Genomic DNA, 24,657 nt, shown 5'->3' on the forward strand with positions numbered 1-24,657 from the left:
AGAGACAATTCAATATATTTTGATTATGCATTAATGCCTAAATTATGTATGACATCTTGTACATTTAAAAGTGGCTCTAAAGTAATACTTCATCTTGATCATGCTGATCATTGGCCCAGTCATCTTATTTAGGAATTCAAACTGCAATTGCCCCTCGAAGCTGGCCTATTTTAATAAATACATACTTGGAGAACAAAAATGAGCAAAGTAAATGAACTACCAACCCTTGCCAGAACAGAATATCTAAGCCTTTTTGCTCTAGGCGCATATTGCTAACCAGCAGCTGAACAGAATCCAGAAATCACATCTTATTTGGGTCCATTTAGGTCTCTATATTTTAAAGAAAAGAACTACTACACTCCATTGTATCTTAAATAGCTACTTAATATGCTTCTGCTGTCTGTTACCCTTAAATTACTAATGAATGATTCATTATTATTTTATAAGACAGCTGTTCTAATTTTGAACATCAGAATCAATGGAGGTGATTTTAGCAAATACCCTTAGAGCTTGTCTTTCTGAAAAGGGGATATGCTATCTCATCCAGGTTGATTTAGAACTGTAGCTTGCAGAATGACAATGGTTCTGATGGACTTTCTGTTTTCGAAATTTGGGCATTAAGGCATGCTGATTGCCCCAAAGTGAAACCTTTGTAATATTACACTGCTCTGTTGGACATTTCAAGGATAAAATTACTTCTCCCTCCATCGTAACCTTCATCACTTACTACAGGTAATCCTTTCACACACAAACCTCAATCTAGGAAGCATTATCCCTCACAGGGCTGGCTTGGAAAGGGACAAATTTAATTGGCTAACAAAGAATCCAGTTTTAAATAACAAAGGATGACAGAAACATAGGCTAGAATATTTTTGATGAACCTGGCTTCTGTGGTAAAGAAAAAAAAATCTTCAGAAAACCCTGGATTTCTTTCTGTATATGATCGTCAGTCACAAATCATCTTGCAGTCATAATACAGTTTGGGAAGATTGGTTTTTTGGGGGAGGACAGAAGGCTACTTTGCGAGATACACAGTAATACAAATAGCTAAAGTTCTGCATTAGTCATTCAAGCCACTGATATAGGAATATTCTTAAGCAGATTTCTGATGAAACTTGACTTTGCTTTGGCTACATTCTGCTTCTAATACTGACCTTAAGCTTTTTGATAAGAAAAAATGGATAGGGCACCCTATCACAAAGTCAGTCAATCATATTTATTGAATGCTTACTATGTGCAGAGCACTGTACTAAGTGCTTGGAAGAGTACAATAGAACAATATAACAGACATTCCCTGCCCATAAGGAGCTTACAGTCTGGAGGGGGAGGCAGACACCAATATAAATAAATTACATATAAGTACATAAGTACCATGGGGCTGGAAGGTGGGATCAACAAAGGGAGCAAGTCAGGGCTATGCAGAAGGGAGTTGAAAAACAGGAAAAGAGTGCTTAGTCAGGAAAGGCTTCTTGGAGGAGATGTCCCTTCAATAAGGCTTTGAAAGGGGGGGAGTAATTGTCTGTCAGATATGAGGAAGGAGTGCATTCCAGGCCAGAAGCAGGGTGTGAGCGAGAGATTGGCAACTAGATAGGTAAGATTGACTTAGAGTGAGAAGGTTGGCATTAGAGGAGCAAAGTGTGTGGGCTGGGTTGTACTACGAGAGTAGCGAAGTGAGGTAGGAGGGGCCAAGATGACTGAGTTCTTTAAAGCCAATGGTGGGGAGTTTTTGTTTGATGCGGTGGTGGATGGGCAACCACTAGAGTTTCTTGAGGAGTGGGGACACATGGCCTGAGCACTGGGGAAGGAGTAGCAGTGGTGGCGGCATGTGCCCTGCCACTTTTTTATTTTTAATCAATCAATCGTATTTTTATTTTTTTAATGGTATTTGTTAAGCCCTTACTATGTGCCAAGCACTATACTAAGCACTGGAGTAGATACAAGACACAGTTGGACACAGTTCACATGGGGATCACAGTATTAATCCCCATTTTCCAGATGAGGTAACTGAGGCTCAGAGAAGTTAATAATAATAATAATAATAATAACAATTACAGTACTTGTTAAGCACTATGTTAACCGCTTACTATGTGCTAAGCACTGTTTTAATCGCTGAATGACTTGCCTGGTCACATAGCAGACAAGTGGCAGAGCCGAGATTAGAACTTCACCATTCATTCATTTAATCGTATTTATTGAGCACTTACTGTGTGCAAAGCACTGTACTACGTGCCTTAGTGAGCCTCTTGGGAGTGACCAGACTTGTCGGAGAGGAAGCGATGGGAGAAAGTTCTGGAAAAGAAAGTTGCCATTGTTTCTGTGTTGATGGCCACTGTGTCTGCTTCAGAAGCCTCTCTGCCTCATTGTTATCACTGGTAACTGAGGGCTTACTATGTGCAGACCACTATACTAAGCGCCAACAGAGTTGGCAGACACATTCCCTGCCCACCACATTCCCTCATCTGTACAATGGGGATTGAAACTGTGAGCCTTACGTGGGACATGGACTGTGTCCAACCTGATTGATTAGCCTGTATCTCCCCCAGTGCTTAGTACAGTGCCTGGAACAAAGTAAGTGCTGAACAAATACCATTATTATTATTATAATTATAGTGCCGGGCCCATAGTAAGCACTTAACAAATATCTTAAAAAAGAAAAAGGGGTTTCCTTCCACTGTGGTCTCTGAGGCTAGATAGCCTTATCTCCCTTTCATTCCCAGGCCAGATGGGGAGAGGTTGCTTGTAAGAAGATGGAGGGCAGCTTCAGGGTGAGAGTGGAGAGTCAGAAATAAAGACTGCCCAATAAAGACAACCAACCTCTGATTCTGTTCAGTGTACATCTAGAATGTTTTTTTTTTTCATTCCATTGCAAACCACTGCCCTTGTATCTTAGAATCTGGATAATGATACCCATCTTGGAGAGTCTACCACCCAATGCATTTGCACAGCCCCCGGACAATGCTGGTTTCCAGAAAAAAACATTCCCGAACCCACACTGGTCCAACCAGATTTGGACACACAGCCCAAGGGGGATTGAAAGCTGGCATTTTGGGTTGGGATCCTCCCATTTGACCCTGCTTTTAGATGGTGATCACCCTAGAGGGCAGGCAGGTGGAGAAAGAGAGGGAGTGGACAAATAAGGAGAAATGTGGAAGGCAGGGGGAAAGGAAAAGAAGAGAAAAAGGAAAAGGAGACAGAAGAGAGGTAAGGGGTGAAGGAAATGGGAAAAAGAAAATAGGGGCAGAAAGAAAAGGGAAAGGGAGAGGAAGGGAGGAGAGAGGACACTCACTGTCACTGATTCTGCTGCCATTTGGCAGAAGTGACGGCGGCCCTGGACTCATGACATAGAACAGGCCAGTTCAGCTGGAGCTGAACTCCTTATCCGGGTGGTGGTGCCAGAGGACAATGGACCCAGCTTAGATGGCTCACTGGCTACCAGACAGACATGGCGGTTACCCCGGTAGTTTACTTGGCTGAATTGGCATGGGAGTTTCTGGTGTGTACAAAGCACTTTACAAGGCACTTGTTTAGTAGAGGTAAAAGACACATCCCTGCCCTCAAGGAACTTACAGTCTAGTACTAGCAAAAAGCAGGACTCTAATGGACCCTGGGCTGGGATTCTGAATTCTAATAATAATAATTAATAATAATAATTATGGTATTTGTTTAGTGTTTACTATGTACTAAGCACTGTTCTAGGCACTGGGGTGGATACAAGCAAACGGAGGTGGACGCAGTCCCTGTCCCACATGGGACTCAATCAATCAATCAATCAATCATTCGTATTTATTGAGCGCTTACTGTGTGCAGAGCACTGTACTAAGCGCTTGGGAAGTACAAGTTGGCAACATATAGAGACAGTCCCTACCCAACAGTGGGCTCACAGTCTAAAAGGGGGAGACAGAGAACAAAACCAAACATACTAACAAAATAAAATAAATAGAATAGATATGTACAAGTAAAATAAATAAATAAATAAATAGAGTAATAAATATGTACAAACATATATACATATATACAGGTGCTGTGGGGAAGGGAAGGAGGTAAGATGGTGGGGATGGAGAGGGGGACGAGGGGGAGAAGAAGGAAGGGGTTCAGTCTGGGAAGGCCTGCTGGAGGAGGTGAGCTCTCAGTAGGGCCTTGAAGGGAGGAAGAGAGCTAGCTTGGCGGATGGGCAGAGGGAGGGCATTCCAGGCCAGGGGGATGACGTGGGCCGGGGGTCAATGGCGGGACAGGTGAGAACGAGGCACGGTGAGGAGATTAGCGGCAGAGGAGCGGAGGGTGTGGGCTGGGCTGTAGAAGGAGAGAAGGGAGGTGAGGTAGGAGGGGGCGAGGTGATGGAGAGCCTTGAAGCTGAGGGTGAGAAGTTTCTGCCTGATGCGCAGATTGATTGGTAGCCACTGGAGACTTTTGAGGAGGGGAGTAACATGCCCAGAGCGTTTCTGGACAAAGACAATCCGGGCAGCAGCATGAAGTATGGATTGAAGTGGGGAGAGACATGAGGATGGGAGATCAGAGAGAAGGCTGATACAGTAGTCCAGACGGGATAGGATGAGAGCTTGAACGAGCAGGGTAGTGGTTTGGATGGAGAGGAAAAGGCGGATCTTGGCAATGTTGCGGAGCTGAGACCGGCAGGTTTTGGTGATGGCTTGGATGTAACGGCTCACAATCTTAATTCCCATTTTACTGATGAGGTAACTGAAGCACACAGTAAGTGCCCAATAAATACGATTGATTGGCTGGCACACAGTAAGTGCTTAACAAAGACCGTAAAAAAAAAATAGGATGAACCCTTGGCTATATAGCTGGCAAGATAGAGCCCCATATAAAATGACTAACCCACCTAAAACAGGAAATCTGGACACCTATCCCGCTGCTAACTTTCCTGGGCATTCAGGCAGTTGCTATTCTACTACAAAAGTTCCCATTTTAGCAGCAGCTGGGAAAACCGACAATGTTATCAGTCATCAATGGGGAGGTTCTGATATCAGGGGTACCAGATATGGGGCTAGTGCAAGGGTTGGTTTGACACTGAGACCAAGATTTACCCCGAGCACATCAGTTCATGAGAAGAATTTTTCCACTAGAAAAATCCTCTCAAAATCAAGCCCATGCATTCAGTCCCGGCCAGTCGATTTTAAAGGGCAAAATGACACTGTTGACGTGGAACAGAAGGCTCCATTTATCGGTCTGGATTATCCTTTGCTCCCATCTTTCCAGATCTGAGACTTTTCAGCTCTGAACGTTCCACTTTCCCAATCTCTAAATCCCGGTTGGCAGGGGATTCCATTTACTTGGCCACAGTGGCTTAACTATTATGACACTGCACTATGGGCCCTGCAGGACAATGGTCTCTGGCAAAGTGATGCATTTCATAGTCTTGAAACAAAATCAGCCCATCGATCAACCCTCTGCACAGTGAGGCCTCACCTCCAGTGGAGAATCTCCCTTTGAAGTCAAACGGGTCTCTACTCCCAGAAGAAAGTGCAACTCTGCAGCATTTTTGAGAATTAGCCCCGAGAATGACAATAGGCATTTACTCCCCATAAAGAACAGTGTGTTCACTGCATAATTCAATCCTACAAACTTGGCTACTGTATTGGAACCCTTTTCTGGTGATATTTATTGTTCTCTTTAGGTGTGGTTATTTGGTCATAGGGAAGAATTCCAAAATTAAACAAATACAATAATTTTCACTGGCCATGGTTGGAATTTGACTCCTTGACACAACTCAATATATTAAGAAGTATAGATTGTGATCTGTATGCAGTGGCCTGATTATTTCCTCTAAATGACTACTATATCTCCACCCCAGCTTCTCAACCAAACTAACTGAAAAAAACATTTTTTTAACAAGCTGAAGAGTACATATAATGTCATTTTCCCAGAAGATTGATTTAGGATGCCATCTGGTGGCCTATTTATTCCATTTAAAAGGGAAAACTATGCTGAGCTGAAACGTTCCTAGTGCTGGCAAAACTACTCCATTCCAGTAATAACGATTAATTCTATTTCAACTTTTCTGAGAATATTGATAAAGCAGAAGAAAGGGAGCACTTCCTCCTTAGCAGTCACAGCACTTACATATATATCTAGAAATTATTCATTTATATTAATATCTGTCTAGAACTTAAGTTCCTTGTGGACAGGGACAATCAGCGAGCATGTCTTCCAACTCTAGTTGTATTGGACTTTCCCAAGCTCTTACCACAATGTTCTGCACACAGAAAGCACTCACTTCATAATAATAATAATAATATTAATAGTGTTATTTTTTGAGTGCTTACTATGTGCCAAGTACTGTTCCAAGTGCCAGGGTAGATACAAGTTAGGTTGGACACAGTCCCTTCTTAACCCCCATTTTACAGATGAGGTATCTGAGGCCCAGAGAAGTGAAGTGACTTGCCTAAGGTCACACAGCAGACATGTGGCGGAGTAGGGATTAGAACCTATGGCCTTCTGACTCCCAGACCCGTGCACTAAGCCACTTAATACCATTGAGAGACTATAGAACCAAGGACTAAAAGAGCCCTGTTTCCATTCGTCAGACCAAGATGGCTTAAGCCACTAGACTCAATGCAACAGCAGAACCATCTGACTACCAGCACAATCTTGACTACTGGCAGATGCAGCTGCACCTATTCGGAAATAGGAGTGGTGACATATAATCTGGTGACAGGAGGGGAATAATAAACATGGAATATTGAAACACTGTAACACAAAAGACTGAGAGAGGCATGGGAGCTGGAGGGTGAGGGTGGGGAGAAGGACATAGAGAATCATTTTATGTCCTAAATCTCATCCAGGTGCCAGGGGTTTTAGGCAGGAGCCACCTCTGATGGGTTTGAACTGCAAAACGCGGTGAAGCGAACGCTCACCCAGGCTTGCTTCTGTTACCCTCGAGTTTGCCAATTCTTCATGTTCCCCCCACCCATTCCCATTCAAATCTGGTATGCATTTCAGATCCATCAAGATGTGTCTTCTGTGTGACCCTGGAAAAGTCACAACTTCTCTGTGCCTCAGTTCCCTCATCTGTAAAATGGGGATTAAGACTGTGAGTCCCATGTGGGACAGGGACTGGGCACAACCTGATTAGCTTGTATCTACCCCAGGACTTAGAACAGTGCTTGGCAAATAATAAGTGCTTCACAAATAACATTATTGTTATTATAAATCATGGGTTGGAAAACAATTGCTCAAAGTTCTATGGCTCACTCCACTCTCATTTTAAACATCTGAAGACAGAGCTATTTGGATTCAAAGTACAAGATTCATCTTCTACTGTTCCTGGTGCTAGGAGGTATTTTTCATTTTGTACCTCAGAGTGCTTAGTGCTGCGATCTCATTCACCTACATTGTGCCACTGCTCAAATGTCCCAGAGGAGATGTAAGTCGAGCCCCATTTTATAGCCAAGGGAAGGGGGAGATAATGCACTCCATCGTGGATGGGAGGACTTGGTTTTTATGATGCTTCACCTTCCCCAAAAAGAGTTACATGGAAATAAATTCTAACATTTGAACCAATTTCCCTACTGCAAGAATCCATAGAAGACAAGTGGACTAGTGGATAGGAAACAGGCCTGGGAGTCAGAAAGACCTGGGTTCTAATCCCTTCTTGGCCACCTATCTGCTGTGTGATTTAGGGCAAATCACTTCACTTCTCTGGGCCTCAGTTCCATCACCTGTAAAATGGATATTAAGAGTGTGAGCCCCATGTGGAACAGGGACTGTGTCCAACCTGATTAACTTGTGTCTACCTCAGTGCTTGGGACATAATAAGCACTGAACAAGTACTATTATTATGATTATTATCATTACTATTATTACTACTCTGAGTCTTCTTTGTTCCTGGCATTACTGTTTTCCCATTTTAATTTGGTAAGGAGCTGGTAATAGATCCAGCTGGCACAGAGAGGAGAAAGATTCCCTCTCTGCCTTTCCCTTCCTCCTTCCCCTCCCTCTTTCTGAGGGGAAGTCAGGTTCTGAATGTACTGAACAGATCCCAGGGAAAATACTGCAGAAGTTTCAGACCTAAAAATAAATCTGAGACTGAAGTGTGCTTGACTCTAAGACAAAATACTGGTGTCTTCTAATCTATTAACTTCTGTTTGTAAAGAAATTGGAAGGTGAAAAGTGATAAGTAGTATCCTTATTAAAACGTATAATATACATTTGCAGGTATCCTTAGCTAGGATTTTAGGTAACCTACTCTAAGTATGTTTTGGATGACAGTTTTATGTATTGTCCTTGACACGGGTTTTCAGTGGTTCTGTGATATAATTATGATTTTGTACTAAAAAAATCATTATTTTTCAGATAGAATTACTTGCAGGTATGCAATCCATTTCTTAAAAAGCACCATCCTGGACCATCAGAGCAATCTAAAATATTCCAAAGTGTTTTAAAGATTACTATTTGACTTGGAGTAGCTGATATCTGAGAATGTATTGAAATGGGAATCAATCTCCTCCTCTCCGCACCATCCTGGACCATCAGAGCAATCTAAAATATTCCAAAGTGTTTTAAAGATTACTATTTGACTTGGAGTAGCTGATATCTGAGAATGTATTGAAATGGGAATCAATCTCCTCCTCTCCACACACACACACACACACACACACACACACACACACACACACACACACACACACACACACCCACCCACCCACCCACCCCCCCCCCCCCCAATACCCATTTCTCTGGGTCTGTTACCTCATCTGTAAAATGGGGATTTGGACTGTGAGCCTCTTTGGGACAAGGGAAGGTATCCAACCCAATTTGCTTCTATCCACCCTAGAGCTTAGTACAGTGCTTGGCATATAGTGAGCACTTAACAAATATCAAAATTATTATTATTCCCTCCAAAATCTGAAAAGTTGTTTCTGTCTAGTCATACATTTGAATTACTTAAAAGAGCTCAGACTTCCAGGCTTCTGCTGTGCATTATTTTCCCTATAGACTAAATAAATGTTGTCCACCTATATTAGCATTCAGCATGGCATAGTGGATACAGCATGGACCTGGGCGTCAGAAGGTCATGGGTTCTAATCCTGGTTCAGCCACTTATCTGCTGTGTGACCTTGGGCAACTCATTTCACTTCTCTGTGCCTCAGTTCCCTCATCTGTAAAATGGGGATTGAAACTGTGAGATCCATGTGGGACAGGGATCCAACCCAATTTGCGTGCATCCACCCCTGCACTTAGTGCAGTGCCTGGCACATAGTAAGTGCTTAACAAATACCAATAGTTATTATTATTATGACAAACAAAACACTCTATATTTAGGTGAAGATCGCAGGATTGACCTACCCAGATAACTCCATGGGAAAAAATCCAACTACAGTTCTAATTTGAACAATGCAGAATATAAAGACAAAAATATTGCAAGAATCTCATTTATGCATCAGTCCAATGTTGCCCTCATCAGGCTGGAAATGTCTGCTGCTGGCACAGGGTGGATCTGTGGCAGGCTACTGCAACTGCAAACACAAACTGACATTCAGAGGGCGAGGCAGAGAAAAGCTTTATGAAAAGAGCCTTCTTTCATCAGACATGTGGGCTAGACCTAGGTCATTTAGGAGTCCAGAGACGAAATCCTGGAAAGGACCACAAGGATCAATTCTCCAAGCCCAGGGTGACAAGGGATGAGGGAAGAATGAGGGAAGAACTCTAGACTGTGAGCCCGTTGTTGGGTAGGGACCGTCTCTATACGTTGCCGACTTGTACTTCCCAAGCGCTTAGTACAGTGCTCTGCACACAGTAAGCACTCAATAAATGAATGATTGAATGAATGAATGAATGAATGAATGATGGGAAAAGACTGAGGAGAAGAGCTGCTTTTTCTGAAGGTTGAGAATTCCAGGTGGAGACAAAGGGAAAATGGATGATCCCATGCTTTGGCCTCAAGATGCAAGTGGAAAAAACTTTAATGTTTAAAGCAGCTTACAGCAGGCTTCCTCTTTGGCTGCCTTTTTGGGTTTTTTTTATCCACAGCTGTTTTTCAGTGTTCCTTTAGATCTGATCAGGCACAGTGAATTTCAATAAATACCAGTAAAGATGACGATGACGATGATGACACAGTGCCTGTCCCACATGAGGCTCACAGTCTAAGTGAACAAATGATGATAACCTCCTTGACAGCAGTAATTTTGTTTAATAACTCTATTGTACACTCCTAGGTGCTTAGAACAGTACTCTGAACAGAGTATGTGCTCAATAAGTACAATCAACTGACTGATCAAAGATATTAGATTCTTTGCATGTATTCAGCCCTCTCTTCCATCCAACTAGGCTTTGAAGTTGTTTTTTTAAATGGTATTTGTTAAACACTTGCAATGTACCAGGCACTGTACTAAGCATTGGGGTAGATGCAAGTTAATCAGGTTGGACACAGTCCCTGTCCCACACAGGGCTCACAGTCTTAATCTCCATTTTACAAATGAGATAACTGAGGCATAGAGAATTGAAGTGACTTGCCCAAGGTCCCACAGCCAAGAAGTGGCAGAGCCGGGATTAGAACCCAGGTCCTCTGACTCCCAGAAATGTGCTCTTTCCACTAGCCCATGCTGCTTCTCACTATGACATCTACCTATGTAAAAATGGTCCATGCTAAAGTCTTGCTACCTGAAATGTTTAATGTCAATGCCCAGGCTGTTTATAAGACCGAAGCAATTAAGCAGTTTGGAAACATAGTACATTTGTGCATGCTTGCAGTCATAAACCAAAATAGCTGAAGTGTCACTATAATACTTACTGAAGATATTATATTTACATTTCCCTCCTTTGACACTAGTATTAAAAATGCCTGTGAAGAAGGTTTTATATCCTTTTAAAATTGAGGGTGGAGTACTATTGGCGATAAATTGGGAAAGTTTTGAAGGAAAGTGTGTGCTAGTTAGGGTGTTAGCATAATCAATGCCATATCTGAGCAGACTTATGGTCCACTGAGCCCAGGACTCTGTCTTTAACAATGGAAGAACAATGTGATAGTCATCCTTGTTATATTACATTCACCCCATGGTTAGTTGTGGTATTTGTTAAGCATTTACTATTAGCCAAGCACAGTACTAAGCGCTGGGGTAGGTACAAGCAAACTGGGTTGGACACAGTCCCTGTCCCACATGGGCTCACAATCTCAATCCCCATTTTATAGATGAGGAAACTGAGGCATAAAGAAGTGAAGTAACTTCTGACTCACAGAGCCATGCTCTATCCACTGCACCACCTCTAAAGCTCCCTCATGGACAATCATGGACCTATCATGAATCTATCTTACTTTATTGAGCCTTCTAAAATCCCTACCTTTTCCCTCTAACATCTAACATGGTTGAAAAGGCAGTATTTTTAAGAAAAGAAAAGAAGGGAGGGTTGGGAAAGAAATTTGGGTTTCAGGGAAAGTAAAAGTCTAAGATGAGGTTATTTAGAAAGAAGAATCTATGGATGAAAGCTAAAATTTAATATGGGGGATGTTGATAAAATGTTGGCAGATTCAAGTCTCTGGTGGCTCTATCCTGTTTCTATCTAACCCTTTATAGGATACTTCATGGTCGTGGTAAGGTCATTTCACACAAATGAAATAGGGTGGAAAATGCAGAAACAGAATTTGAGATTCACCATAAGGACTTTTTTGTTATATGAACATCTCTTGGTCACCAAGAGATGTGATGGAATCTTCATCCCAGGGATACAGGATAGACCTCAATCTGCCTGGGTTGGATAGATAGGGGCATTGCACAGTGTTACCTAGTAGAAAGAGCACAGGCCTGGGAGTCAGAGGACCTGGGTTCTAATCCCAGCTCCACCACTTGTCTGCTGTGTGACCTTGGACAAGTCACTTCATTTCTCATCTCACCTCAACTACCTCATCTGTAAATGGGGGTTAAGACTTTGAATCCATGTGGGACATGGTCTGTGTCCAACCAATTATCTTGTATCTGCTCCAGAACTTAGTACGGTGTAGTACAATACAGTATTTGTTGAGAACCATTTAAAAACAAATGACCCCTGAGACCTTGTTCCATTTAGGACTCTATTGTTTTTATAAGATTCCCCACTGAGAATTATTCAGCATTTGGCTATTTCAAACCCTCTTTAGCATAAGGCAGATATTTTTCTCTCGCTTTGTTTTAATTACATTTTAACCTTATTGCCTCCTTTCCAAGACTATAGCTCTCCACTCTCTAGGAAACGTTATAAATGTCCAGTGGTACTCAAATTCATATATTAAAAACCAAAACACTCTAATTCTTTAGAGAGCTAGAGTTGAAAGAATGAACTATGCTATTTAATTTGCTTGTTGCCTTCTCTTAATTACTACATTCCATACACTCAAGGGACAAGCAGCCTTTAGTGGCTTCAACAATTATCGGTGTGGGAGTACAAAAGCACAGTGACAGGGATTGGAGGGACAATGGGGTGACCTGGATTGTGTTCTTAACCCATTCTATTGCATTTGTGTGTGTTTGGGGAGGTGTTGGGAGAAGGGTTTCTCCTTAGGATGGCAGTTACATGGAAGAAATTCCTGAGAATTAAGTTTAAATTTAAAATTGAAGTTTATCAACAAACCTCAAAAAAAACACTACCCTACTCCTTCTGTCACGTTGACTGTTGCCCTATGAATGACAGACTATAGCTCTCCACTTTCTAGGAGACAATATGCCGTGGTCATAGTCCTAAGATCTTGAGAGCCAAAGGATCATCTTAGAGCCACCTCTTTTATAGTGCTTGTGCCTGTCATATTTTATTTCCATGTTTCAAGATGGCCTCTGAGGCTTCCCTATAGCCTTTGAATGATTCATGCATGAATATTTTCATTTAGTGCCTTCCACAGGAGAGAAGTTGCAAAAAAGGTATGTGAGAAATTACAGTTGAAAGAACATGTAGTCATGATTTGGTCAAGATGAAGAGGGACAGTTGTTTGACAGTGATGCTTAGGAAAGGTGGATATTCTCTATTTCATCTATGTAACTGAAGAAGGTTTCATGGAGAAGTAATTTGAAGAATCTTAAAGGAGTGGGTAGAGAGAGAACAGGGAGACATGGATTGGTGGGTAAGAATTAGAAGGTTTTTCCCCACTCTTTTGAAGGTGTGAGAGAAGGCCTAGAGTTGAGGGTTAAGGGTGGAACCAAAATGGCTTACTGCAGTCGACCATGTGGGTGGGTAAATCAATCAATGGTATTCATTGAGCACTTACTGAGTGCAGAGCACCGTACTGAGCACTTCAGAGAGTACACTACAACAGAGACGGTATACACGTCCCCTGCCCGGAATGTGCTTGAAGTCTAGAATGGGGAGAAAAGGGGAGATGAAAGAAATGAAGCCAATGAAGGAAGATTGGTGAATGAGCCTACAAATAGGTGACCCTCTGTTTCTCTAGCACTTTTTTTCATGATAGTTTGGAACAAGTAAGGAATAAGGAGGATTTGGCAACTGCACTTTCATATGGAAAGGCAAGGGAGAGGCAACCCAGGAATTCCAAGATCCTGAGCTTGAGGTTCTAGGGAGCTGGTGAAAGCTTCGGCTCATAGTTTTCTTACCCAAGTGTCAGAAGAACATTGAAAAATCCCCATGATCTATAGAGGCAGTGGATACATTAAAAAAGGAATATTTGCCTTAGCTTAATCTAAAAAAAACCCAATCTACTAATGTTTCCCATCTAAAATTTTAGCCTCCAAAATGTCATCAATGTCAAACATTCAAATTGTGACTAAAAGGCTGACAGAGGTGAAAGGGAGAAAATGAGGTGGGGGAATTGCTTTTGCATATGACAACTGTCTTTCCTTCTGAAACGTGTTCACTGAGCATGACCTCTGCTTTCTTGATATCCGTGTGGCTAACGTGCAGCTGGATTAATTGGCTAACTGTGGTTTAGAATATTTCAGATTGATGGAGGAATAACAAGGAACACTGAGAGTCTATGAGAAATGGTGGAGATAAATGAGGAGATGTAAATGGCATCAACAGATGAGGCTGCTAAAAATACTTGGATGTGGGTTATTTTCCTTAACTTTAGGGTTGCTTTTTAGTCATAGTTTAGTGCCTTTTAGTGCCCTGAATGGGCTCTCTCTTCTGGATGGCTTTATCTGAGCAGAAAAGGCTGAAACAACACCAGTTGTGGCTTGGCAAGGTGAGGGCTAGTGTCCCCTCGTGAACAGTTCAGAATTCCGAGACAAATCACTTTACATATGATGGATGTTTAACAATTACTAATCTAAAATTGCAGTGACACAGTTGGAGTGGGAAGAGGAAGCTGCTGAAGATGATAAATGAACATGACAACAGATTAGGAGCACGTGGTTAGTGTTTGATGTGCCTCTTTCAGAGAGGAGGTGGTGGAGGAAAGAAAAATGGGCTGAATGATTATATGGCGAGGGTTTGAAAAGAAAGACAGATGAAAAGGTGGTGGAGTGGAAGAACAGAGCCAAATAGAAAACAAATGCTAAATTTTCCTAAAGGAGATAGAGAATCCATGCTCTAGCAATAGACCCGCTATGGGAGTGCGACAGACAATGCAGTTTGAGGATGACAAAGACATTTAAGAAGCTAGAATATTATTAGCACAGCACAAGCGTCCAAATCAATCAATGGTACTTGAGTGCTTCCTGTGGACAGAGCAATGTAATAAGCACAGGGGAGCATACACTACAACAGAGTTCCCTGCCCACAAGGAGCTAACACCAGCCCTGTTAGTTAAATCAGTTAGTTCATCTGTCAGGATAGATGTCAGCAATGGCAACTTCCCACCCATATTACTTGTACAGGCATCCAGACAGAGTTAGTTCACTCATCTGTAAAATGGGAGTTAAATACCTGCTCTTCCTCTCCTTTGGATGGTGAGTCCCATGTAGGACAAGAATTGTGCCTGACCTGATTACCCTGCATCTACCCCAGGGTTTAGTACAGTGCTTGGTATCAAGTTAGTGCTTAAGAAATACCACAAATTATCACTACCAAAGAAAATTAGGGTATGTTCAGCAGCAATGCAAATATTTACTTCACACCTCAGTGAAACACTCTGCATTTCTGGAAGCAAATGGGAATGATATGGAAATATGGGACTGGTATGTGATATTATTTGAGGACACAAATGAAATATAGATGGTCAAGACTGTCCCAAAACCTTGAGACCAGATGTTTAATTCTTTTTTCAGTTTTTAAAAAGAAAACATACTGAATATGGTTTGACATATACCACTAATGATATATTTCTCAGAAAAATAAAAAAAGCTTGAATGTCAGAGGCTGAAAGAAAAAAATGCAAGGAAGCCATGTGTTAAGACACTGCAGAATCAAAGCATTCCTTTGACATATGCTTGAAATACACTAGAAGTACCCTGAGATGGTTCCATCTCTGAATCTAACCATGTTTCTAAGAAACAGAGTTTTAAAGGCTTGTGAAATTAATAAGATATGAAAATACACACACACAACCCTCCCTCTCCTCCTTTCCACCCTTTCTCTCCATCATGGGTGTCTATAACTACTTGGTTGTTCTATCTAAAGTGTAATTCCCTACAGCTCTTAACAAGTAAGAAGAGCAAATCACCACTAGCTTCCCAGGTGATCATATTATTATTATTATTATCCAATCAGAACTCCATGGATGACCCATATCTAAAAGCAAGAATCAGATCTTTCACCTAGAAGGAAGAACTCTGAGGAAAAAATGGAAGGAATATATGGTTCTGGCTGTTTCTGGGAGCTGTTGACAGATTTCCCTGCAATTCATCTGCAGCAACTAAAAGCTGTCACCTGGTGATGAGGGGATAATTTCCATTATGAGTGGCTGAACCAATAAAGTTCCTAATAGAAGCAATGCTTTCCACTCACTGTCCACAAATTAGCCACAGGCTGGACTTGTGCCTCTATGATCACATCCTTCCACCCCTCAAGACCCTTTCAACCTTCAAACCCCAATTTCTAACATACACCGCTCCCTTAGTCTCCTTCCCCCAGCTGCCCTGTTGTTCTATTCAAATTAGCCAGGTCTTTTCCCCCATCCTCCAAACACTGGATCTGAACTGAAATATGGTTGTTTTTTAGAACCCAAGTACACATTATATTAAATATAAAGAGTTCCCAATGCCAGAACTGGGCAACCCAAGTTGAAAGCCTTCTGATTACTATTGTCACCCTGTACACCCCTGCCCCCGGCGCTTAGAGCAGTGCTTTGCACATAGTAAACGCTTAGCAAATCCCATCATCATTATTATTAGTAGTAGTAGTAGTAGTAATCCCCTTTCAGGATCACACCTGGAGGGTTTCCAGTCCTCTACCAGTCTCGGCTATGGGAGGGAGGGTCAAGTAGAGGCCTACCCATTCCATTCCTAGCTTGGGCAGTGACTAGTGAGTGGAAGGCAATCTGCTACAAATCAAAACTCACCCGTGCTGGGCAGCAGCAGCATGGGAGAGCGTCAAGGGCAGACTCATTTTTATTGCATGAAAGAAGGCAATGGTAAACCAGTTCCATATTTTTACTGAGAAAACTCTATGGATACACTACCACAACGATTGCAGATGTAGGTGGGGCGTTCTGGGAGAGATGTGTCCATGGAGTAGTTATGGATCAGAGTCAACTCAACAGGATAAGACAAGACAATATTGGGAAGCCTAGTCACTGCTCTGACATTGCCCCTAACCAGGAAAAATCAATATCCTACCAGGATTACAGAGCTTTAGGAGAGAGTCTACATCTACATCTACATCTCTGCCCCTGCTCTCTCTCCCTCCCTCCAGGCTCGCATCTTCTCCTGCCTTCAGGACATCTCCATCTGGATTGTCTGCCCACCACCTAAAACTCAACACGTCCAAGACTGAACTCCTTGTCTTCCCTCCCAAACCCTGCCCTCTCCCTGACTTTCCCATCACTGTTGATGGCACTACCATCCTTCCCGTGTCACAAGCCCGCAACGTTGGTGTCATCCTCGACTCCGCTCTCTCGTTCACCCCTCACATCCAAGCCGTCACCAAAACCTGCCGGTCTCATCTCCGCAACATTGCCAAGATCCGCCCTTTCCTCTCCATCCAAACCGCTACCCTGCTAGTTCAAGCTGTCATCCTATCCCATCTGGACTACTGTATCAGCCTCCTCTCCGGTCTCCCATCCTCCTGTCTCTCCCCACTTCAATCCATACTTCATGCTGCTGCCCTGATTGTCTTTGTCCAGAAATGCTCTGGGCATGTTACTCCCCTCCTCAAAAATCTCCAGTGGCTACCAATCAATCTGCGCATCAGGCAGAAACTCCTCACCCTGGGCTTCAAGGCTCTCCATCACCTCGCCCCCTCCTACCTCACCTCCCTTCTCTCCTTCTACAGCCCACCCCGCACCCTCCGCTCCTCTGCCGCTAATCTCCTCACCGTGCCTCGTTCTTGCCTGTCCCACCATCGACCCCCAGCCCATGTTATCCCCCTGGCCTGGAATGCCCCCCCTCCCCACATCTGGCAAGCTAGCTCTCTTCCGCCCTTCAAGGCCCTACTGAGAGCTCACCTCCTCCAGGAGGCTTTCCCAGACTGAGCCCCCTCCTTCCTCTCCCCCTCCTCCCCCTCTCCATCCCCCGAGCCTTACCTCCTTCCCTTCCCCTCAGCACCTGTATATATGTATATATGTTTGTACATATTTATTACTCTATTTATTTTACTTGTACATGTTCTATTTATTTTATTTTGTTAATATGTTTTGTTTTGTTCTCTGTCTCCCCCTTCTAGACCGTGAGCTCATTGTTGGGTAGGGACCGTCTCTATATGTTGCCAACTTGTACTTCCCAAGCGCTTAGTACAGTGCTCTGCACACAGTAAGTGCTCAATAAATACGATTGAATGAATGAGAGTCGGTTTTAAGGAAAACAGATTTAGATTATCATCAACAAACTTGATAGGAAAGAGGTGATAACCACAGAGTACTCTTTTCTATTGTTGAATGATACTGAGAACTCATAACTATCCTGTACCTGTAGAAGCATCGACCCATACACACACGCGCACACACACACACGCACACTCCCCCCTCCCCCCGGGAAATTAAACCCAGTATAAATTGTAACATTCTTGGGATATCTGTGGATCAGGATGGGCAAACTAGGGTAATAATAATAATTATGGTATTTGTTAAGCGCTTACTATGTTCCAGGCACTCTTCTAAGCACTGGAGTAGATAAGAGATAATCAGGTTGGACACAGTCCCTGTCCCACATGGGGCTCACAATCTTAATCCCCATTTTAAAGATGAGGGATTGAGGCACAGAGAAGTTAAGCGACTTTCCCAAGGTCACACAGCTGACAAGTGGCAGAGCTGTACTGCACGTCTCTACTGGCAAGGCAGACTCTTGTGTACCCCAAGGGTTGGGAGCAGGGAGAAAGGCAGAGAGCAAGACAGATGTGTTGGGCTGGACGGGGGGGGGGGGGGGGGGGGGCAAGAAGCCTCTGGAAGGGCTGTTTCATAGTCCCAGCTATGACCTATTTTAGGCATCGCCATCCTGTCACAGGAAGAGGCAGCAACTACTCTTCAATCATTCAATCATTCAAAGCAGTGTCAGCAGACCTTTCCTGAACCTGTTACCTACCCACCTCCTAATAATAATCCTATCCAACCTCGAGCAAGTTAGCTTTTTTTGTGTGTGGTATTTAAGCGCTTACTGTGTGCCAGGCACTATACTAAGTGCTGGGGTAGATACAAGTCGATCAGGTTGGACATAGTCCAAAGCTTAAAGGTATACAGGTCCCTAATTCCAATATTAGCCACTGTGGGATCCACAGATTGGTGCTTTCTGCTTCTTAGATTGGGGTTTCTTTCTGCCCAGGTTATTTAAAATTCATACTAATGTCTTTCTAGACTGTGAGCCCACTGTTGGGTAGGGACTGTCTCTATATGTTGCCAACTTGTACTTCCCAAGCGCTTAGTACAGTGCTCTGCACACAGTAAGCGCTCAATAAATACGACTGATTGATTGATTGATTGATTTCCGTGCAGCACTTTCTTAATTTCTTTTCTGATCCAAATGCTCTCTTAGGATTCAGTCCTTCCTTTGACCAATCATCTCCTACTTAGACCATAAGCTCTATGTGGGACAGGGACCATGTCTGAACAAATTCACCTGTATCTAGCCCACTACTTAGACTAGTGTTTGACATATAGTAAGTGCTTAACGAATACCATAAAAAAAGGATGGAGAGGGGAAAATCTATGCTTTTAATTCTCATGGTACATGTCTAGTTTTTAGAAATGGGAATTTATGTAGTTATAACATGTTTTTTTAACCTAAAAAAATATTTGGGGGGGAACAAAAGAGAACATTAACCAAGTAGCCTAGGCATTGAAAAAGGAGTTCAATGTACCATAGATGAGTGATAAAAGAAAGATTTCTTGAACAATTATAAAAAAGTAAAAATCAGGTCAGTTGCTAGGACCTTGGGCCAGCATTTTTATTATGAACATTTAGAAACTTCCTAGGATGTGGTGAGTTGTTCCAAACCTTTAAAAGACTAAGATCCTGTTTTCACTGAGGTTCCATGCTGAGAACATAAAACCAAAAAACATACAATTAAAAAAAAAAGATTTAGGGCACTGAAGTTTGGAAATGTTTGCTCAAAGGAATGGATGCATTTTACCTTTGCCTGCAAATGTTCAGTTTGTAAAATGAACATGAATATGCAGTAGGGTAATCAAAAAAGACTGTTTCATTACCACTCTGCCTCCTTAGGCCAACAGCTGACCATGCTCTCTTCTATGGTCTGTGGGTTTTTTGGAATTTATATTTAGTGTAATCCTGAACTGGATTTCTTGGAACACTGGCTGAGGAATTAGTGGTCTGACATTACCAATGGAACTCTGGAACAAGTGAAAGAGAACTGAGGACACATTGGAGTTTAAATGAAGCTTTCACTCCTGAACCTGTAGGGGGATTCAACACTCTTAAACACTCAAACGATTCTGTTCATTTCAATTTGTGCAAACAGGAGGTGGGAGCAGTGTGTAAATATAGCAAAAGAAGCAGGTGGCCAGGGGTATGATTTCCACAAAGTCAAAGCTTTATCTCCATGCAGAATCTTTCTAATGTGGAGCTGAAAACTCCAGTTGTTCTTCAATTAGAGAAAAATGCAAGTTTAGTAGAATCAGCATACAACTGGGCATACCTAAGAAATTCCAATCCAAACCCATCAAAACTAGACTGGTAAAGAATCTGATTATGAGAACACCCTGATCTAAAAATAAGCATTATACCCCCAAAGATGTTTTCGACATCTTTATATCAACAGTGATATCATTATATCAACAGTGCTATCAACCAAATTTTGAACAATCCAGTGAAGCAAGTAATAGAACAGTCTAAACGCTACCCAACTAAGCTTTTTCTCATAATTGGAATGCTTTCCTCCTAATCTTAGACATGGCCTCAGGTTTTAAAAGACTTTAAAAGTTTTAAAAGCTGGATTTATATGGTGAAATGCTTCTATCCTGCTTGGTCATTTCTACTTGAAACCCTTGCAGCACCTGATCTTTCAACACAAGAGTCAATGATGATTCACTGAAATGAATTTTCCACAGAAAAATTTCTATAACTTTTTCTAAATAATGAATTTGAAGAAACCAATCTAATGTTTAAAATATCTAAAGACAACGCCAACAAGGACAGAAATAGCACTGAACATGAAGCATGGTTTGATCTGAATCCTTTGTTTTTGACACACAATTTTTCAAATCAACTGATAAAATGAGATGTGGTACTATACCTTGCAGCAGAGCATGAAGCTTTCTTCCCTTTGCCTTGATTTGGTCCTTGATGACGTGTCTGAGTTTGCTTCTTTTCAGCTTTCTTGCTCCGAAGGATATAAGGACCGCTTGATGGTAAGTAGAGCTTAGAGAGCGCATTGGCAAATCTCCAGCCCATTTGTTGGAAGGAAATTGGGTTCCTGGGATTTGATGTAACTTTTACACTTGAACTTTTGAAAGGATTTGTTACTTCATTTAATTCATCCTGTTGAAAAAGAAGAAAAGGAAAATTAAACATTCCACAGTATGGAATGCTGGAAACAGAGGCCAGGCAAAAATGATCTAGCCTATAATCCATCTCCAGAGAGAACTCTGGATATGGAAAGAAACTGTATTTCTGAACTCCCTGGGTGGCCTTCCGGGCTTCTGCTTGAGTGAGAGCATTCACAAATGAAAAGAGTTCATTTCCTTGTTTGCTTACAGGAAGAAGAAATAATACAATGGCTACCTTTTTCAACATAGGCTAGAATGAATACACACTCTTCAATTCCAGTTTAGAAAAACAACACAATTCAAAATTTCAAGTGGGGCGACAATGCTGAAAGATTTATCAATCTTTATTCCTCCTCGTATTTGTACACTTTTTGTATGGATGAATTATGGTATCCTAGATTCAGTAAGTCATTTCTCAATTTCTCCTCCTCTGCCATTCTAAGATCCGCTTGGAGTAAACATAACCTACCCATGAGATGAAATTTGTAAGGTGTGAAGGGAAAAAAACACCATAATCAGTATTAATGATTTCTGTTTGGGCCACAATAGGTAAGGGATTCAATACACTGGTATTTATTAAACCTGGCACCATGTTATCAAATCAGAGGCAGTCTTTCATTTTGGCATTCTCCTGCACTTGGTAAAAATGCACTGATCAGATATTTTTTATCTTGTTTCTTTTATTTTCTGATGATGTCCTTGACTGATTTTTAATTATTTTTCATCTTCATCCTTAGAAATGCCTATAAGGCATATTTTTCTTGGTCCGAATCTAGTCATAATAAATGAAACTGTTAGTTTCAAAATGTCATGTAATGTTATAATCTGCGACATTTTTCTGTTCATAATGCGATTGCTCTTTCTTGTACATAAATTGTATGTTGCATCCTGTCATTTCAGTTTTAAAATGCCAAAGACAAACTGTTTACTGAATACTATAAATCTTTGTGCAGCCTTTACCAGTCAAACAGGCTTCATTTTATATATCTATCTATCCTTACAACGCTAAACAGATGGAATGGGGAATGGTTTTCTCTATATGAATGTCAATCATAACCTCTCTGGGGTTTCAAGCTCTGTTTTTGGTCATGTTTCATCAGGTTGCTATTCCTTGGCCATTTCAGAAAGAGTAAACTCCTTGGTTTCTGTTATGGCAGCATCACTAGAATGTAGTGAGGAGGAGGAGGAGTAGTAGTAGTAGTAGTAGTAGTAGTAGTAGTAGTAGTAGCAGCAGCAGCAGCAGCAGCAGCAGCAGCAGCAGCAGCACTTATTGAATACCCACTTGGTGTGGTGTACTGTACTAAACACGTGAGAATCAGTGTGGTCTAGTAGACAGAGCACAGGCCTGGGAGTCCAAAGGACCTGAATTCTAATTCCGGCTCTGACACTTGTCTGCTGTGTGACCTTGGGCCTCATTTACCTCATCTGTAAAATGGGGATTAAGACTGTGAACTCCATGTGGGATTTGGACTGGGTCCAACCTAACTTTCTTGTGTCTACCTCAGTGCTTAGAACAGTGCCTGGTACACAGTAAGTGCTTAACAAATACCATGAAAAAAATAAAAAATAAATAAAAGTGCTAGACACATAGTAAGAGCTTAGCAAATGCCATTAAAAAAAAGAAAAACCGAAGAAAGCCCTTTCCTATAGTGGGTAGGGGTAGAAGTGAGCTAGACAGTTTTTACAAGATACACATCTCTCCACTGTCCAAAGATGGGCTCTCATTTTGGGAGGAAAAAAATCCTTTAATGCCATGGCAACTTGAACTCAGTCTCATATATTTTATTTTTAATGTTCACTATAAACAGGCCAGGTTCTATGATCCCACAAGAGGCAGTGCACCCTAGGGAAAAACTCAATGGGTTACTTAACTATTTTATGCCTTGGGATCCTAATAAATAAAATGTGTAGTAAAGTTTCCATCCTTAGAGATATCTACAAAAATAACAAGGCATTCCTTTTCTGTTATTCCCCTGCTGGAGACTGTAAGCTGCTTTTTTGGGGTGGCAGGGGGGGCACAGGGTGTTGATTTTTTATGGTATTTGTATGTGCCAGGCATTTTACTAACCACTGGGGTACATACAAGCTAGTCAGGTCAGACACAGTCCATGTCTTACATGGGGGCTCACAGTCTTAATCCCCATTTAACAACTGAGGCACAGAAAAGTGAAGTGATTCACCCAAGGTCAAGCAGCAGACAAGTGGCAGAGCCAGAATTGGAAACCAGGTCCTTCTGATTCCCAGGCCCATGCTCTATCCACTAGGCCATGCTGCTTCTCTGTGGAGGACAAGGAAAACATGTAGCAACTCTATTGCACTATACTCTCCGAAGCACTCAGTACAGTGCTCTGCATACAGTAAGTGCTCAATAAATACCATCATGATGATGATGATGTAGGCAGGACCTGGACCAGATCACCTCTTAAAGAACTGTCCAGTTCTAGGATTCTATGTTCCTTAATACCTAAAAGACTTACATCTAAGTGGCGTACATAAAAATATCCTCCCACATGCTTTGTCTCTTAATGCTTTTGTCCAAAAGGATAAAAAGCTATGAGCCATCAGCCAACAATATTTACTGAGATTCTACAGGGTACATGCAGCAGTGTTTTAGATGTACAAGAATGGTCACCATCCCTACCATCAAAAGGCTTCGATTTCATTCAAAAAACCAGGGGCTCTGACAATGTCTGAGGTGCCAGCAAAGCCCTGACATCAATTAAGCCCTGCAAATAGCTAGCATACTTGAATCCAGTTTATGAGGAAACAGAACTGCTTTCAGATTCTAAAGTTATAGAGTACTAAGAGTGACTGATGGACGATTAAATGCTGCTCTGAACTTGTAACAGTCCTGCTGGAGACTCGTTCTATTTCCCAGAAGGTGGGATTCTTTACCCTATAAGCTGTAATTAATATGGTCATGCTGGACACTGCCAGATGATCCTGTTGAGACTTTCTAAACAGAATGAAAGGTATTTTTCTGGGTAGGGTTTCACAAGGCCTTTCAAAATGGAATACCTTCAATCCACCCCCTACACACACACACACACACACACACACACACACACACACCCCTCCCCCCCCCCCCCCCCCACCCCCTTTGAAAGATATTAGCATTTCCGTTCCCTTCTGGAGTTCAAACCTTGCTGAGAACAATGATGTTCCTCCTTATTTTGGCCAGTGAGGCTGCTAGATAATTCTCCAGGTTGTACAAGCAAAGTGACTCTAACAATACTTGTCCTTCCAGCTCTAAACACGGGACACATTTCAAAGATTCAAGGACACTTTTACCCACAAGATCACTCAATAGTTTTCCAATGAGGGCAACAAAATGAGTACTTAACACAAAGTATCTGCTATAAGCTCCTTCTGGCCAGGGATCATGTCACCCCGATGCTACTGTACTGTCCTCTTCCAAGTGTTTAGTACCGTAACCTCTGCACACAGTACAGACTCTACATTGCAATTTCTGAGGCTCTACATTACTAAACTGAGTCTTCCCTTCATACATGAAGTTCCTGTTCATTATCATCATCAGCAGCAAAGTTATTTATTGAGCACTTACTGTGTGCAGAGTACTGTACTAAGCTCTTAGGAGAGTACAATAGACTCTAGATTGTAAGCTAATTGTGGGCAGGGAATGTGTCTGTTTACTGTTATAATGTACTTTCCTGAGTCCTTAG

At 42.0% G+C, this 24,657-nt stretch overlaps 1 protein-coding gene and 1 non-coding gene across 2 annotated transcripts in view; one reads left to right on the forward strand and one right to left on the reverse strand.

Annotated features, from left to right (window-relative positions):
- TMEM232 (transmembrane protein 232) overlaps positions 1-24,657 on the reverse strand; it is a 99,136-nt gene that overhangs the window by 20,431 nt on the left and 54,048 nt on the right. The window contains 1 exon segment of the mRNA XM_038770446.1: positions 20,722-20,966. Coding sequence (XP_038626374.1) covers positions 20,722-20,966 — 245 coding nt within the window.
- On the forward strand, positions 16,231-16,368 carry LOC119948987. Its single transcript, XR_005457086.1, has one exon. It is a non-coding gene; the product is annotated as a small nucleolar RNA SNORA7 (small nucleolar RNA).

This window comes from Tachyglossus aculeatus, chromosome X3, assembly GCF_015852505.1.
Source record: "Tachyglossus aculeatus isolate mTacAcu1 chromosome X3, mTacAcu1.pri, whole genome shotgun sequence".
NCBI classification, from domain to species: Eukaryota; Metazoa; Chordata; class Mammalia; order Monotremata; family Tachyglossidae; genus Tachyglossus; species Tachyglossus aculeatus.